The sequence below is a fragment of the Bos taurus genome, chromosome 23 (genome assembly GCF_002263795.3).
Source record: "Bos taurus isolate L1 Dominette 01449 registration number 42190680 breed Hereford chromosome 23, ARS-UCD2.0, whole genome shotgun sequence".
Lineage (NCBI taxonomy): Eukaryota > Metazoa > Chordata > Mammalia > Artiodactyla > Bovidae > Bos > Bos taurus.
In genome coordinates this window covers 27,944,290-27,961,654 of record NC_037350.1, presented here as the reverse complement: position 1 = coordinate 27,961,654, position 17,365 = coordinate 27,944,290, and the positions used below count along the sequence as shown (strand labels likewise).

Sequence of the window (17,365 nt, the reverse complement as noted above, 5' to 3'; positions counted from 1 at the left end):
GATGGACAGGGAAGACGCGTGCTGCGGTTAATGGGGTCGCAAAGAGTTGGACACGACTGAGCGACTGAACTGAACTGAACTGAGGAGCGGAAGTGAAGTGAAGTCGCTCAGTCGTGTCCGACTCTTTGCGACCCCATGGACAGTAGCCCATCAGGCTCCGCCATCCATGGGATTTTCCAGGCAAGAATACTGGAGTGGGCTGCCATTTCCTTCTCTAGGGGATCTTCCCAACCCAGGGATCGAACCCAGGTCTGCTAATTGCAGAAAGATGCTTTTACCGTCTGAGCCACCAGGGAAGCCAGAAAGCGACCTTCTAACCGAGCAGAGGGGGCGGGGCGGGGCGGGGCCTGGCGGGCGGGGCTAGGGCACCGGCCCGGTGAATGGATTTGCGGGCCCGACTTCCCCACAGCTCAGTTCTCCGCCGCGGTTCCTCGGGTCCGCCAGCTTTCCTTCGGTCCCGGAGCCTCTGGCGGGCAGACAAGATCTGGGCCATGGGGCTCTCTCGTGTCTGGCTGTTTCTAGACGGCCTTGCCTTTTTTGTGCTCCTGGGTAACGCCGCCGGTGAGTGGGGTTCATTGAGGTCTCAGTCTGGACGGAGCCCGGGCTGGGTCAGGGGTTCGGGTGGTTAGTATTCGATGGGATTCGGTGAGCGTCGCGGGGATCGTCTCAATTGCGGCTGGGGTTGAGCGAATAGAGGAGTTGGGGGTGGGGGTGGGAGGAAGGTGGGGGGCGGGGAGGTGTAAGGTCGAGGAGCGGACGGGAACTTCACACGCGTGTGGCGAGCACTGCATCCCGCGTTTCAGTCTCTGCCGTTCCTAGCCTCTGCTCTCCCTGCCCCACCTACCCTCCCCGATGTCCTCATCACATGCCTTAGTCCTCAGATTCTCCTGACTGGCAAGGCAGCCTGGTCCCCACCTCGCTCCCTGCCGCTTCCCGCCCCCGCCTCTCGCCCCAGCGCCCCACCTGCCAGCCTCCCCGCCCCGCCCTGTTGCTCTCTTGAATGGCGTTTCTTCCAGGTCCCAGGCTCAGGCGATCACTTCTTAGCCGTCTGTGGGGCGCCCTCTTATGCCCCTGAAAGCTGTCCTCTCCTATTCTTAGCTCTGCCGTCTCTTCTCATTTCTGGACGCCGGAAACAAGGAGTTTCCAGGTTGGCGGCGCTCAGGGGTCCTCAGCCCCGAGAGTTAGGGCTCTTTTTCTAGTGACCAGGGCCTCTGGGAAGGGGCAAGCTGGATCCACACTCTTCCTACTGCTATGGGCACTGTGGCGGCTCCTGAAACACTGACGGACGTTAGGTCTGAGGGCTTTGGGAACAAAGGATTCTTCCTGCGATTTCCGTGGTCCCCCCTCCCCCACTAATGTGAACTCTAATTTTCCGCTGTGCCTGTGGTCCCACAACTGAATCTCTCCTTACCTCCTCCCTTGCTGGCCCTCGAGCCCCCTCAGGATTTGCCCTCCCCCCTCGGTGCTGCCCTCTCCCCTCCCTGCTGCCCCCTCCTCTCTACGGCTCTCTGATCTCTTCCTAGGGCGTCCCCACCCTCATCCCTTTTCCCACTACAGGTCCCTCCCCTCATGGGTCTTTTCCTGCGAGGATCGGTCACCTGCAAGGCTCCTCCCTCCCCTCAGCTTTCACTAGCCTTACTTTTCTTGGGATGACTTTTACCCATGAATTTTCCTCTCCACCCTCTGCCCTATTTCACCAGGGGGAGCTCTCCTGCCAATGATCCCTGGGCCTTGAGCACAGTGCCCAGCCCCTGGGGGAGGACCTGTCCCCCACTTGACACCCACCCTCCGCCCCCGTGCAGGCACCTGCTCTTGGCCCTTGTCCAAGAGGAGCCTTTCCCCCAACACGGCCCCTCCCCACTCCTGCATCCTAAACCTCACCTTCTGGATTCCTCCACTCCCCAGGCCACAGGTGCTGGACTCCACTTGCCCTGGTCCCTCTGCAGTTCCCCCCATGGCACCTTGACCTGCTCCCACCATTGACTGCTTTGGGCCCTCACCAAGTTCTCATCAATCACAGGCCCCATGGTGCCCAGAATCTCCACCTCACTCTCATCCTCCCTCACCCAGGGCATCCCTCCTCTTCTGTCTTTACCTTAACCCAAGGCGGGGGGTCACCCCTGAGCCATGCTCCCCCCTTGCCCCTCAATCCCAGGCCCTCACCACGTCTTCTCTGCAGTCTCTTCCCTTCCCCCACAGTAGGAATACTGCCCGTGGTCCACTGCCCACCTCCTTAGACTTCATCACCCTCTCTTTGGTTCCACGACCCCAGTGGACTCTCACTATCTCAATCTTGTATCCGAAATCCTTGTTTGTGCCACTTGGTCAGCAGGCTTTTCCTACAGGGAGTCTTCTCCCAGGCCCCCACCCCCTGCTTGCTGGCTGCCTGACCCGAACCCTCTGTGGAGGTGTGACCTCACTCCCTCCAGCCCCTCCCACCATGTAGGTGCTTCCCAGTGTGCACCTTGGCTTTCAGTTCTATCTTCCCTTGCCACTCCGATATTTTAATTCTCCATGACCCTTATGCTCATGCCACTGACTCCTCTCCCAGGGGACACTGGCAGGTGCAGCCACCTCCCCACCTGGGGCCTCACCATGCCTCTTTGCACTCTGTGCCCAGACCCACTCCTTCACCTCCCCCAGGTTACTGGCCCACCTTCATCTCTCTTGGGGCCACAGCCCAGCCCCTCAGGCCCCTCTGCCTCCTACCTCACCCTCCCTGGAGCCCGCCTTGTCCATGATGAGCCTGCACCAGGGGCAGCAGCCCTCGCTCTCCATCTCACCTGGCCCCCCTCTGAGCAGGGATCCCTCTGGTCCTGGGTCTGACACTGCCCTCCCCTCCCTCTGACTCCACCTCCCCTCACCCTGCTCTTCCTGCCTCTCCCCTTGCCCTCCTGCCTGGACCCTTAGGGAGCCGGTGCCTCCCTGTCCTGGTGCTTGTCCTACACGTGTGTCCATCTCCACCCTCTCCCTCCACTCCTCGATTCCCCTCTCCCTCCTTCTCTTTCCCATTTTCCCGTATGGAAATCCTCATTCTGGTCCCTTGTACACATGCATGTTCTGCATCCTCAGCACCTGGAGCAGGTCAGGACACAGAACTGGTCTGTGAAACATCTGATGTGCACTTGTCTCCAGAAAGCAGCTCCATCTGTGGTTCCTCCTTCCCCAGGATCGCACAGTCTTTGTTACAACATCACGGTGCTGTCCCAGGATGGATCTGTGCAGGCCAGCTCTTTTGCTGAGGGATACTTGGATCGTCAGACCTTCCTGCACTATGATCACAAAAAAGGCAGGGCAGAGCCCTGGGGAGAGTGGGCTGAAAAACTGGCAGCAGAGACATGGGAGACAGAGTCCACGGACTTGAATGAGAGCTGGAAGGAGCTTAGAAAACTTCTAGCAGAAATCCTGTCCCTGCAGAAAGAGAAAGGAGGTGAGAGTGCAGAGGGGGCAAGAGTGCTGTGGGCCATTTTCCTCTGAATCTGGGGGTGGGGATGAGGCAGTGGGTCTGTGAGTTCAGCAGCACAGGGAAGACAAGGAGGGGAGCAGGGAGAGCCCTCTATCTGGACTTTCTCACTTGGGTTGGAGGACAGAGGCCCTGGGGACCAGAGGAGTCACTGATCGGGGGGTGGGGATGGGGCAGGCTTACATTCCCTCCAGGAGACCGTGGGCTGTAGTATCAATGAAGACAGCCACCCCCGGGGCTTCCGGCTTCTGTACTTCAATGGGGAGCTCCTCCTCTCCTGCTACCCGGAGCCCCACGGATGTACCCTGCCCCAGTCCTCGGCTCGGACCTTGGCCATGGAAATGGAGTTAAGCAAGCATTACCAGGCCCACGTGCAGGGAGAACTTTGTAGGAGACTGCGGAGCTACCTGGAATCCTGGCTGGGCTTCACGGAGAGGACAGGTACTGACGCTGGGCCAGGCCCTTCCTCTACCCCTGTTCTTAAAACCTCCCATCCCGACTTGCCCACGGAGACCCTCCCTGTCCTCTGGGCACGTATGTGCTCTGTTGGCGAGGTATCCTGGGGTTTCTTTCCTGTTCTGTTAAATCCACTGTAGAAAGTTGGGTGGGTGGTGGGGCATGAACTGCCCCTGTGACAATCGTCCAGGGGAGCAGCGGGTCCTCTGACAGAAACTGTATGAGGGGAGGTGGGTGTCAGGCAGCAGAGGAGGGCCTTAGATGGGGGTGGGCCTCTGGCTCCCAGATTGCCTGATCCAGAAAATTTCCTCTAATCCCCAGAGGCCCACCCTTCACAGCCCCTCCCCAGCATCAACAGTGGTCCCAAGAGAGTGAGGCCCATCCCACCCCTCCCCTTCCCCGCCGGAGGACTTGGGCCCCAGGGTGCAGAACTTGGAGCAGGCCTGGGGGGATGAGGGCTCAGCCAGAGGTGGACAGTGAGGAGGAGGAGCTCTGTGAGCTCCGTCTTCCTTGAGCGAGCAGGGCTTGGCCGCGGGCCTCACTGGCTCTGTGCTTTCTCCCCACAGAGCTCCCAGCCGTGAATGTGACCTACAGCCAGGACTCAGAGGGCATGGTCCACCTCACAGGCAAGGCTTTTGGCTTCTTTCCCCGAAGTATCTCAGTGGTCTGGTTTCGGGATGAGGAACCCATGAGCTGGAACGACCAGGAGTCTGGGGATGTCCTGTCTGATGGGAATGGGACCTACTACACCTGGGAAACTGTAAAAATTCCCCAAGGAGAGGAACAGTGGGTCAAGTGCATTGTGGAACACAGCAGGAATCACAGTTCACACCTCGCACCCTTGGGTGAGACTGGGGTGAGGCTGGAGGCAGTTGTGACCCTGGGAGGGTCAGAGGCCAGGGTCAGGGAGAGGAGAGCAGGCTGTGGCTCTGGGGTGCCCGGGTTGAATATAATAAGGTCCTTTTTCAGGAAAGACCCTGGCGCACCAGAGCTCATGGTGGATCGTGAGCGTTTCTGTTGCTGTTGTTTTTATCATCGGATTTTGTGTCTATTGTTATATTAAGAAGAGGAAGACAGCATCAGCTACAGGGAGGCCAGGTGAGAAATCTGGGCAGGGGGTGCTCTGCGTGAGATTCGGCAGCAATGAAGATTTCAGCTCCCTGCTCTGTTCGGAGCTCTCTTTGTTTTCTGTCAGGCTCACCGGGGCTTGTCTGGGGAGCATGTGTTGGATTATGTGCTGGTTGGGAGGGTCTAGGTGATCCAGGAATCAGAGAGAACCTTTAGTAAAGTGTCTGTACCTGGTGAGGAGGGGATTAAAAACTGAAGAGGAATTCAGAGAAAAGGTGATGATCTAAGTGCCTGTCTGCATTTCTCCCCCCTGGGTTTTCAGTCATTATTAAGAATCCAAGTGAAAGCATCATAAGGCTCAAACTAGGGGTCAGTGGATGGTCAGAGCCCTGCCTGTGATGTCCCCTTGCCAGACCCCACTTGGAGATGTCCTGCAACCTCTCAAATTCCTCCGCCACGAACTAGCTTCTGAGTTCAGTTTCTGCTGGGTCACCCCCAGCCTGCACCCTTCTCAAGTTCCCATCAAATGCCCCATGCTAGCTGGGCTCTCCTTCCCCATAATATGGAGGACTAATAGACATCCCTTGACCATTTGAAGAGAGGAGACCAGTCAATCCTCAGGCAACTGGGGTCACTGATTTCATCCTGTCTCCAGGTTTTTCCTATCTAGCCCCTTGGGATTCTCTTTAGGGCAGGACAGTGGGTCTGCGCTCTGTGGCCTCACCCTGCCCCCCTGAGTCAGTTCCCTTGCTCATGGTGGTCACTGCCTTGTAGATGTGGAGGAAGGGATGGGCTCTTTGACTACTTCCCCATAATCAAGTGGGTTGAGGGGAGAGGAAAAGAGAAGCAGAGCTTTGTGTGTGGCAAAGAGCAAAGGCAGAACGTGGAACAGTAAAAAGGTGGCAGAGACTCGGCTCCTTCTGTCGAGGCCGCCTCTTCTGTGTCAGCTGCCTTGTTGGGGGCATGGTTTCTTATCCCCAAACCTAATTCCCTTATCAGTTGGCCTTCGGCCTGGGCATATAGGGATGGTTAGTTCTCATAGCAGCAGACTCTCTCCATGTAGCACCCAGAGCAGGGACCCAGCAGATCTGTAGTTTCTCCTGTTCTTATCTGGGAACATCAGTTCTGGTTTCTCTGGGGCAGAAATGGTTGTCTTGTATGCATTGGGGCATTTACTGGGAACACTGTGAAAATCATGTGCTAATTTCTCAAAATCATTTTGAAGTTTTTAGTGTTCAGTAAAATTGTTTATGATTTCAAGTGGCAAACCTTAATAGGATTTCCATGCATACTGAATGAAACAGGAGTTCAAATGGGGCACTCCCGCTGGGAGGTGGAGGATGGGATGGCAGTCCCAGGGTGTAGAGGGGGCCAGGTACAGCCTCATTCTGGGGAAATTCTCAAGAACCCCAATCCACATTGAAAAGCAGATCCCCTGCAGGTAGTGAGGGTGAGTCCTGGTTGACTCCCTGGCTGAGCAATGCAGGAGGGCCTGCTCTGCCTCAGCCCAGCCCAGCACTGGAGTGGAGCTGGGATTCCCCGGAAGGAGCAAGAAAGGCCAAGTGCAGCCTAGGGGCCTGGGCCGAGAGTGAGGGTTGGGGCGAGGCCAGGGGTGCTCCAGGGTCCGGTCAGGGGGAGAGTCAGTGGCAGTCCAGTGTTTCTAGATGGGGCTGCTGTCCCCTGGGGCTCTGGATGGGCTTTCCAGTTCAGAGCTGCTGGCGCAGGGCTGGGGAGGAGGGGTGGGGCTGCAGGAGGTGGAGGTCAGGGTTGAGGTGGAGCCAAGCGGTGGAGCAGGTGCTTGTGCGGGCGAGGAGGCCGAGAGCTGAGGAGAGAAAGGAACTGTGTGTGTGTCCACTCCCGGGCTAGAGGAACATGGAGCTGGGTCCTGTCTGTGAGGGAGCCTTGCGTTGCATTAGAGAATGGATTTGGGTTCAAGGCGGAAAGGGCTTGGGTTTTCACTCTGGATCTTGTCCTTGTGTCCTGCCACTTCTGTCCCTGTCGTGGAGGGTGGTGGCAGCAGGGACAGGGGATAATGTGGATGGAGTCAGGGGAGGAGTCCAGCAAGAGCTGGGAAAAAGGAGGCAAAAAAGAACAGGTGTGTCTTCCCTCAGAGGAAGGCAGAATCTGATTTTGAAGCAACTGAAGGAGAATCTCTGAGGGAATGAAAAGCATTATTCTGCAACCACTTGGTCAGTGATTTATTGGTTTTTCTTTTTCCCCAGAGCCTATTAGACTACAAGACCTGGAACAATTCCAGACGGAACCAACTGATCATAATGGCCTCACACACCCAGAATTTCAGTCCTTGTGTCACACTCCGGCTCCATCAGTTTAACAGGGGAAGCTTAGAATCTGCCGCCAGGAGGCCTGAATTCAGTTCCTAGTTCTGGTCTTAAGAGCACTTTTTCTTTTTTGTGTGTTCTATTATTTATCTTATTATTTTTAAATTATTTTTATTTTATATTTTATTTTTAATTGGAGAATACTTGCATTATAAGGTATTGGTTTCTGCCATGCTGCTGCTGCTGCTGCTGCTGCTAAGTCGCTTCAGTCGTGTCCGACTCTGTGCGACCCCATAGACGGCAGCCTACCAGGCTCCTCTGTCCCTGGGATTCTTCAGGCAAAAACACTGGAGTGGGTTGCCATTTCCTTCTCCAATGCATGAAAGGGAAAAGTGAAAGTGAAGTCACTCAGTCGTTTCTGACTCTTAGCGACCTCATGGACTGCAGCCCACCAGGCTCCTCTGTCCACGGGATTTTCCAGGCAAGAGTACTGGAATGGGGTGCCATTGCCTTCTCAAAGTATATACATATCTCCTCCCTCTGGAACTTCCCTCCCACCTTCCCCATCCTACCCCTCTAGGTCTCTGAGCAGCAGGTTGAGCACGTAGTCAGGTCCTGTTCCCTCCCTGCCTGGTGCACAGTAAGGTAATGGGAATAGAGAACTCATTCCATATCTGTTTATCCCACTAGCTTTTTACACATGGTAATGTATATATTTCAGTGCTACTCTCAATTCATCCCACCTTCTCCTTCCCTCACAAGTCCATTACCCACGTCTGTGTCTCTATTCCTGTTCTGTAAATAGTTCATCAGTACCATTTTTCTAGGTTCCACATAGATGTATTTTTACATATAGATATATATATATAGATTATACATATAGATTGTTTTTTTGAAGGTAGTTGATTTACAGTATAACACATCCTTCTTGAGGTCTCCATCTCTTCATCTATGAAATGAGAAAACTATTGTTTCTTTCCAGTCGTGATTGGGATAATTAAAAGCATTAATATATTTGAGGTGGTTGCAGCTGTACCACACTAGTACTAATATTACTTTTGCTTTTTAATTATAATAGAGCACATGGACAATAAATTATTACCAATGAGCTTTTTCTGCCAGTTGCCTTATTGTGGCTTCTCTTGAGATGACTACTAGCAGATTTCTGCAAATCTAAGGTTCCCTTCACCCTTGTCACAGTAATATATGCATTACTTCATGCCTGCAACATCTGTATAATTTCATATTAAAACTGCTCTTTAAATATACACATCTGGATTTCATTTTGTTTCGCATGCTGGGAAGGGACAGTGTGTAAGATTCTGGGGAAAAGGAGCGTTTTCTCTCAGCCTTGAGGAGACTCTAATAATCCCCCACCTCTCTCTCCCTCCAGATCCCATTCTGGCAGCTTCAGCATAAAGGGCTGGGGGATAATGCAGTGGGACACCTGGGGTCAGAGTTCAGTGGCTGAGCCTGGGGGGGAATCTCCCCTGAGCAGTTGTCACCCTCCTGTGATGAAGCAGAGCTGAAGGGCGATGTTGGGGGAGGGGACAGGACAGGGCTTGGGGGCTTCTGATCAGGAGGAATATGGGACCGTCTGCTTCTAGGGAGCAGTGACTGTTGGGGATGAGTGTCCTGAACTGAGACGATAAAGGAGCCCAGAACCGGGAGGCATCAACCAAGCAGCAGCATCTCCATCAGCTCAGGCTGATTTGCACAGGGCAGATGGGAGGTGAGACTTCTCCATCGGACCCTCAGTTGTTCCTGACTTGTGGTCTGGGGGCACACAGGTGAGCGGTGCTCTCCTTGGTCAGGACAACCTTAGCCCCACCCAGGTAAAGCATCTGTGGCACGCGTGTTCTAAGGGGCACCTCCCACAGACCCGAGACAGATGACAGGAGCACTTTCTGCAGAAGGACCTGACTGGAAGCAAGAGGGTGGCCAAGGGTTCTCCCTAGGCAGGGCCTGTTCCCTCCCTGCCTGGTGCACACGATGCACACAGTAAGGTAACGGGAATAGATAACTCATTCCATGTCTGTTTATCTGAATGGGATGATATATTCTTTCATGGTTTTACTCAAGGTTAACATCATTCACGCAGTTTGCATGCATGTTTCAAATGTTCTTGCATTTTAGTAAACTCTCAGGTGTCATTTATTGCACTCAGCTCTCATTAAGCATAAACTTTCATCCTCATTCATTTTCTTGTGTGATTATTTAATCAAAGGCACACTTGTCTGTAAGTTAAGAAGTCAAATATTTGTGCATGATTTCTCATGATACAGACTCTTATTATAATCCTGATTCTTCTCAATTTCTGCTTTCCCGTTGGTGACCACTTTGAATACTTTTTAGCTGATTCTTTCGGCTTTTATTTCCAAATCTCTAACATGATCCCTTGTTAGAACTGCTGCTTGATTTTTCTGTCACAGCCACTGTCTGCCGCATCACACAGTGGCTGATGCAATAGTTGATAGTCATTGCTTTCACTCTTCCCATTCCTTCAGCTCCCACTTTATTTACATATTGATCATACTTAGTTCATTCAGCTTTTTATTTTCCCTACTACACTTGTCAAGAAAAAAGATGCTCAACTTAAGATGTGAGTTAAGTTTTATTTGGGGCAAAATGAGGACTGCAACCTGGGAGACAGCACCTCAGATAGCTCTGAGAAACGGCTCCACAGAGGTACGGAGGGAAGGTCAGTATATATGATTTTGGTGAAGGGGGGAGTTCAGTGCAATCAAGTACTTGTCTTCCAAAGGTTTTCTGCTAGTCACAAGGAGCTGATTTTACCGTGAAAGGATTTAATGCTTTTCTACATATGAGAAAGTGAAGTGAACCAAAGGACTGGAAAAGGTCAGTTTTCATTCCAATCCCTAAGAAGGGCAATGGCAAAGAATGTTTAAACTACTGTACAATTGTACTCATTTCACATGCTAGCAAAATTATGCTCAAAATTCTTCAAGCTAGGTGTCAGCAGTGTGTGAATTGAGAACTTCCAGATGTACAAGCTGGGTTTAGAAAAGGCAGAGGAACCAGAGATCAAATTGCCAGCATTTGTTGGATCACAGAGAAAGCAACAGAATTCCAAAAAAACATCTGCTTCATTGACTATGCTAAAGGCTTTGACTGTGTGGATCACAACAAACTGTGGAATAGTCTTAAAGATTGGGAATACCAGGCTATCTTACTTGCCTCCTGAAAACCTGTATGCAGGTCAAGAAGCAATAGGTAGAAACAGACACAGAATTACAGACTGGCTTAAAATTGCCAAAGGAGTATAATAAGGCTGTAGATTGTCACCCTGCTTATTTAACTTATATGCTGGCAAGATGCCAGGCTGGATGAATCACAAGTTGGAATCAAGATTGCCAGGAGAAATAAATATCAAGAACCCCAGATAAGAAGATGATACCACTTTAATGGCAGAAAGTGAAGAACTGAAGAGCCTCTTGATGAGGCTTTGTTTTTGCTGATTATGTTCTATGAAGCTCTCATGAATTCAGCTCTAATGATTCCCCTGTTTGCATGACTGACTCAAGAAGTGTGGATACTTCGGATATTCCATCAGTTTTTCCTTTTTTGGAAATGTCATCCTGGACCCTGCTGATGTGCTCCCACCTGGTCTGGATTCTTCTGCATCTGGAGCAGAGCCATCCTCCTAGGATCTCCCTCCACCACCATCTGGGCAGCACTTTAAAGTGCTGTGGATACTGCACAGCACAGGGAACTCTACCCAGCACTCTCTAATGGTGTATATGTGGAAAGAATCTAGAAAAGACTGAATATATTTCTAGCTGATTCACTGAATTGTACAGCAGAAAGTGACACAGCATTGTAAATCAATTATACTCCAATGAAAACAAAACAAACAAACAAGTAAGCAAGCCGATGTCTACCCTGGATGGCATTTATTAGTCACTTGTTCTTTCAGCCAAACCCGAGTGCCTGCATTGTACCAGGTCAAGTTCCAGTTCCAGACCTTTGCTCTAACAATCGAAATTTGACATTCTTGTCCATCCCTTTCTCCCCCTCACCTGATTAGGAGCATTTCCACATTAGGAGACTTCCACACTGAAAGAGTCTTGGTAGGAGGCAGAGACCACCTTCCTCCACTAAAGAAAAAACCCACTTTCCCACATATTCTTGCCAGAGCACACAGCATGATGCTGAGGTCCCAGCACTCAGGTGACCACGTGCCAGACTCTACTCAGGACGCTGTGACACAGAGAAGCTGGAACTATGCAGGATGCATCTGACAAGGGTGTCAAGAGTGGGAGTCACACCACCTCCAGTTGTCAGGAGCCTCAGTGATGGCCGTCCTCAGTGCGGGGTCCACGCCCAGCACGAGGGGCTCACGGTGTGAGCAGTGACACTGTGCCCCAGCAGGGCCGAAAGTTCCTTTGTGGGACCTGGCCTGGAGTGGACACTGGATCCTGATCCCGTGGAGCCATATATGTATATATAGTACTGTGTGTCTAACTTTATTTGGATCCCATTGTTAGCTCCAAGAATGAGTGAGAAGAACTCAACCTGGAGAACAGTTTCAGAGAGCAAGGATTTCATTACGCTGAACTGTGAACCACTGCCTAACTCTTCAGGTGGAATAAGAACTACATTATTTCTCAACATCATACCTCATAATTGACAATATGAATTGTCAATATAAATTCCCTTTTCTTTCTGAAGAAAACAAAATGCTTTTAAATGTGGATTTAAGACCCCTCTCTGGCCACTCGCTTTCATATACCTCAGGGGTTCCCAAATTGGCTGATCACCAGAATTGCTTGTGGGGCTTCTTACGAAATGTTCAGCCTCTCCCCAGAACCACCTTCTCAGAGTTTTAGGACAAGACCAAGGGATTGCTTATTTAACAACCTCTGTGTGTGAGGCTGATACACAACATGTGTGAATCCTGGTCTGCATACATTCCTGCTACTAAAAGTATGATCTGAAGACCAGCAGCATCAGCACCAACCTTATTGCAAATTCAGATTCTCAGGCTCCACTCCTGACTGTCTAGATCTAATGTGGGTCCAGGGGAGCACCAGCATCCCCACCCTGGACACCGCACTAATCCTCCAGGCTCCTCCACTGCATCGCTCACCCTTCACCTCCTGATTCTGCTCAGCAGTTAGACTGATGCTTCTAATGACCAGTCACACCAGCTCATCTTCAACTTAAACCATCTTATGAGTCCACATGTTTCACAGACATAAGACACCTTCTAATATCCTGGAGGCACACATGATCTGGACAGACACTGGATCTCATTGCAATTCCTTGCTCTTCCAGCCACACCTGCCTCTGGCTCTTCCTTGAACACACACACACTCTCCTGCCCTCCTGCATTTGCACTGGAGGCTCCTCTGCCTGGAGAGAACTTCCCCTAGACATGGTTGTGGACATTCTTTCATGTCCTTCACATCTTTACTCAAAGATCATCTCCTCAACGAGCCTACACTGACCACCCTAGTAAAACAGCCACATTCCCTGTACCCACACACTTATACTCTGGGTCACCTTCCTCAGAGCACTTGCCAATCTCTAGGCAGACACTTCCCTCACTTATTAGGCTCACTCTGCCCCCCTCACCAGAACACACTGCACGAGGCCAACAAAAGGTGTCTGCTGTTAGTTCACTGAGGTTTCACAGATGCAAAAATAGAGCATCCTCTATCAGGCACACAACAAATACCAGATGAAGGAATGATCAGTGTAGACGCCTCTGTATTCCATCTTCATTAATGTGGACTCAAGCCACTTGCTCTCTCGCAGCAGCTACAGCACATCCTCCATTCACACTGACATCAGTGCTGCCTGTGCTTTCCCCACAAGAGCGGATCACCCTCCCTCCCACACCGACCGGTCTGCACTCTACACACCATGATATTTTCTCTTCAGAAAAGATCCCAGGCGGACAGGTCGCATATTCCTCCTGTAGTGCTGTGCTGTGCTAATAGTGCTGTGACTATTAGGCAGCACTTTTTAAATCCAGGAGTTTGGATTGGAAGAGGTTGGCAGTCTCCCCACTACCGGGATCCAGCCCCGGTTGGATCCAGGGATTCCCTTGGGAGGAAGGTGTTGGCAAAAAGATAGATAAAAGGAGAAAGAGACAGAGGCTTGAACTAATTGGTTTACTCAGAAAGCCAATAAAACCTGTGACATCAGGTTTGCACTGCCCACGGAGGCCACAGGCACCCTCTCAAATCGCGGAAAGTTCCCCACCTTAGACACCTTCTTAGGTGGGTCTTAGAAGCCCGGGCAAATAAGTGGTCTCAGAGGGCCCCCGTGCTCCAAATTAGTCATCCTGAAGGAAGAACAGAGAAGAGAAGAAAAGGAGAGAAAAGGAAGCAAGAACGACACAGGGAGACCAAGCCTGTTGAGCAAGGTCCACAATGTTATTTTCCAAAGTAGCTTTTATACCTTAAGTTGTGCATAGAGGATAATAGGGGGATGTAGAGTCATGCAAGGTCAGCAGTCCTTGACTCTATATTGAAGGCCGGCTTTCTTTCTGCAAACTTATCATATGCAAAGGCTTTAGGTGATTTACATCATCTTCTGGCCAGGAGGCCTCTTAACATTTTATGACCCTTTCTTCTGAATAATGGTTAGTCAATCAGAAAACTTATTTTCTCTAAAGGTGATTATTCTAAAGTCAGGCGCCACCCTCTGAAAGCATTAGATAAAGTTGCATTCCTATAGGGCAAAAGTGTGGTGGGCTATAACAAGAAAAGAATTAACTCAAGGGTCCAAGGTTACAAACATTAAAGCTACTACTTACATTTCTATACACCAACTATATTAATCAATACACTCCCAGGGACACAGTAGGTAAGGGATATGGAAACTTGGCAGCAAGCATTAGCTCAACAAAGAAATCCTCTACTAGTTCTATTCTAACAATTTTAACTCTCTGAGAAGCTCAGCATTGTTAAAATATCTTAAGCTTCCGTGCCTCTCATGGTTGGGAGGCTGTGAACAATCACATGCGTAGCTGCAGTAGTCTGAAGAAACCTGTCAGGCAAGCTAGAAAGTCAGCAGAGGGGTTTGAATTGAAACACTCCTATTATGCCCACGGAGAAGGCAATGGCACCCCACTCCAGTACTCCTGCCTGGAAAATCCATGGACGGAGGAGCCTGGTAGGCTGCAGTCCATGGGGTCGCGAAGAGTCGGACACGACTGAGTGACTTGACTTTCACTTTTTACTTTAATGCATTGGAGAAGGAAATGGAAACCCACTCCAGTATTCCTGCCTGGAGAATCCCAGGGACAGAGGAGCCTAATGGGCTGCTATCTATGGGGTCGCACAGAGTCGGACACGACTGAAGTGACTTAGCATAGCATATTATGCCCAGGAGACTTATTAAGTAGAGCTCTAAGTTGATTTTCTTTAGAGAAAGGTGGTCGGGTTGATTTTCTTACAGAGAAAGGTGGTTGGGAATAGCCCCCCATGAATGTCAAGGGAGTTGGTAAAAGTCATAAAATAGTAAAACAGACAGATTCTGGTTTTGGGGTAGACGCTCAGGCAGGTCCAGGGGGCCTCTTGAGCCCTGACTCGCCTTGCCCGTCAGAGCTCACCCGCATGACCTTGTCATGGGTGGGAACTCCTGTGCTGGCTCCCGGCACCCCACCTCTTCATGTTACCCTATAGGAGCACAGACACCTTCAGATGCAGCTGCAGAAAGAGGGGTCTGGGGATCTGACGTCGCAAAGTGGGACAGAGCATCACTCAGTCCCCACAAGGCAGCTGTCTCACCCTGTGAGAGAAAAGAATCAGGAACCAGTTCAGTCAGTCATGTAAGGCCTGACAATCTCCATAGCCCCTCACACGGTCACATGTCCCACTCAGAGACCCCTGCCACCCAGTGTGTTCCCTCTGCCCCAACTCCTCTCCCAATCTAAAAGCCCCAGGGTCTCACCTTTAGGAACCGTGAGAGACACATCAGAGCCCTGGGCACTGTCACTGCCTGGGGGAGAACAAGACCAGAGCATGGTCAGAACCCACAGGACAGAAACTGGAGAAGGCACTTTGAGGAGGGTGAGTCCCGCATGGCCTCCTGTCTGCACCCTCACAAGGGTCTCAGGAGTCACCCTCTCTGTACTTACTTGCAGTCTGGGTGTAGCCCCTTCCTTTTTCACCTGTGAGAAGAAAGTATCATGTGAGAGACCAGGGAGACGACTGAGTCATGAGATCCTAGAGGAACTCCCCAGTCCTGGACACAAAGAACTTTTCAGAACTGTGACCAAAAATCCAGGATAGGCTCAGGAACATGAAGGAAGGAGACGTTGGGGGGACTGGACCAGCTGCCCTCCTGGAGGTCTGTTCTCAGCAGGGACGTTCCCTCCTGACCTTCAAATGCTGAGACACAGGCCCCCAACTGGAATTATGAAGATGAAAAATTTGTCTTTCACTTTCACATGTATTTTACAAAAGGGTCAGTCTTAGCATCAGCTCAGATTCCACATGTGTGTGGAGGGTACTTTTCAGTAATGAGGCAGGCAAACTTCCACCTGGGCCAGAGACAAGAACATTCAGATCCCTCCCTCCTTTCCCTACCTGAGTGCTTCTTCCTCCAAATCACAGCTCCAGTCACCACAGCTCCAGTGACCATGAGGAGAATCAGGCCAACAATGATGCCCTTGATGAGGACAGAGAGCTGAGGAGGTTCTGTGGAAGAAAGGGAAGGGGCCCAGACTTCAGGCTTCAGTCCTGACCTTGCTGAACATGTCCAGAAGGGCTCCTGCTTTACCGAGAGGAAGCTCCATTCCGACCCCCTCCTTACCCCATCTCAGGGTGAGGGGCTCCTGAAGCCCCTCGTGCTGCACACGGCACGTGTATCTCTGCTCCTCTCCAGAAGGCACCACCAGGGCCGCCCACTTCTGGAAGGTTCCATCCCCTGAAGGCCTGGTCTCCACAAGCTCCATGTCCTGAGTCAGGTCTTCCCCGTCTTGCTGCCAGGTCAGTGTGATCTCCTTAGGGTAGAAGCCCAGGGCCCAGCACCTCAGGGTGACCTCACGGTCAGAGATGCGGTGATGGGCCACATGTGTCTTTGGAGGGTCTGAAGAGAAGAATCAGAAAATTCACACTCCATGGGCCTCTGAAGCAGTACCACATGACCATGCTGAGAATGGACGAGATAATGGGTTTGAAAAGAAGCAGCACAAACATCAGACACCAGCCTGGACTCCAGGGTCTGGGAAAAACTCTTAGTTCTTGGAAAGTTCTGGAGTCAGGGTGAGTGCCAAGGTAGGAGACTCCATGTAAGGGGAAAATACAGAGTAATGGTCCTAATTTGGGTGGAGGCTGAATGTCTCAGAAAAGCTGGAGTCTGGCCTCCTAAGATGGTCTCAGGGTGAGAACAGGCCTTGAGAGAAACTCATGGTTCACAGATGGCAGTCAGGGTCAAAGGGCACTGCTGACCAGTTATTTCGGGGATGGTTTTCTGCTTCTCCAAATATACTGAATGCTTTAACTGTCCTTCAGAGAAATGGGGCCACTGGTGTATCACTGTCTTGTACAGAACATGAAAACCTTGGGTATTCCCCCCTCTCCAGATAAGAAGTTGGGGCGGTGTTTCCAGAAGGAGCCCATTTTCCTCTCCTCGTGGAAAGCCAGCTCCAGCCTGAGAGGAGATCAGGGAGGCCCGGTGCCCCTCATACCTGCGCGCAGCAGCGTGTCCTTTCCCGTCTCCAGGTGTCTGAGGAGCCACTGCACGCACTTGACCTCTAGGTAGTTCCGTTGGATCTTTGCCTGCCCGGAGACATCCCACTTGCGCTTGGTGATCTGAGCCACCGTGTCCGCTGCGGTCCAGGAGCGCAGGTCTTCGTTCAGGGCGATGTAATCTCTGCCGTCGTAGGCCTTCTGCCAGAATCCACGGAGCAGGCGCCCGTCCGGCCCCACTTCGCAGCCAAACATCACCTGGAGGATGTGAGACTCTGACCCGCCCTGACCACTCGCGGTGATTAAACTCAAACTGAAAATGAAACCGGGTCAATTCCACCCCCCACCCCACTTCCCCAGGCTCCTCCTGAGTCGGGGGGCGGAGGGCGGTGAGGATCCCGCAATGTCGAAGTGACCCTCGGACCCAG

At 51.5% G+C, this 17,365-nt stretch overlaps 2 protein-coding genes across 5 annotated transcripts in view; one reads left to right on the top strand and one right to left on the bottom strand.

Annotated features, from left to right (window-relative positions):
• Positions 1 to 365: 365 nt before the first annotated feature.
• LOC112443864 (MHC class I polypeptide-related sequence B) lies at positions 366 to 8,537 on the top strand. 2 transcript variants are annotated; one of them, XM_024984137.2, is made up of 6 exons: positions 366 to 561; positions 3,170 to 3,430; positions 3,641 to 3,904; positions 4,486 to 4,545; positions 4,889 to 5,017; positions 7,210 to 8,537. In XM_024984137.2, exons 1-6 carry the CDS (start codon positions 381 to 383, stop codon positions 7,320 to 7,322), a joined length of 1,008 nt encoding a protein of 335 aa, XP_024839905.2. In that variant the 5' UTR covers positions 366 to 380; the 3' UTR covers positions 7,323 to 8,537. The 2 variants fall into 2 exon arrangements, with proteins under 2 accessions (XP_024839905.2, XP_024839904.2); XM_024984136.2 differs by having other exon boundaries at positions 4,486 to 4,764.
• Positions 8,538 to 13,652: 5,115 nt separating this feature from the next.
• The window catches only part of BoLA (major histocompatibility complex, class I, A), a 118,210-nt gene continuing 114,497 nt past the window's right edge, over positions 13,653 to 17,365 (bottom strand). The window contains exons 3-8 of one of the 3 annotated variants that reach the window (XM_005223701.5): positions 16,937 to 17,212; positions 16,060 to 16,335; positions 15,834 to 15,944; positions 15,383 to 15,415; positions 15,196 to 15,243; positions 13,653 to 15,033 (exon numbers count right to left, since the gene is read on the bottom strand). In XM_005223701.5, coding sequence (XP_005223758.1) covers positions 15,029 to 15,033; positions 15,196 to 15,243; positions 15,383 to 15,415; positions 15,834 to 15,944; positions 16,060 to 16,335; positions 16,937 to 17,212 — 749 coding nt within the window. In that variant the 3' untranslated portion in view covers positions 13,653 to 15,028. The remainder of the gene's footprint in view (positions 15,034 to 15,195; positions 15,244 to 15,382; positions 15,416 to 15,833; positions 15,945 to 16,059; positions 16,336 to 16,936; positions 17,213 to 17,365) is intronic. The other 2 variants (XM_002697329.6, XM_059880385.1) reach the window with 2 other exon arrangements.

Bases quoted from the DNA above. Each gene is read 5' to 3' on its own strand.
- LOC112443864 (XM_024984136.2), top strand. From the start codon at position 381: ATGGATTTGCGGGCCCGACTTCCCCACAGCTCAGTTCTCCGCCGCGGT. The intron at 4,765-4,888 runs GTGAGACTGGGG...GTCCTTTTTCAG, and splicing joins TTCACACCTCGCACCCTTGG to GAAAGACCCTGGCGCACCAG. The intron at 5,018-7,209 runs GTGAGAAATCTG...CTTTTTCCCCAG, and splicing joins ATCAGCTACAGGGAGGCCAG to AGCCTATTAGACTACAAGAC.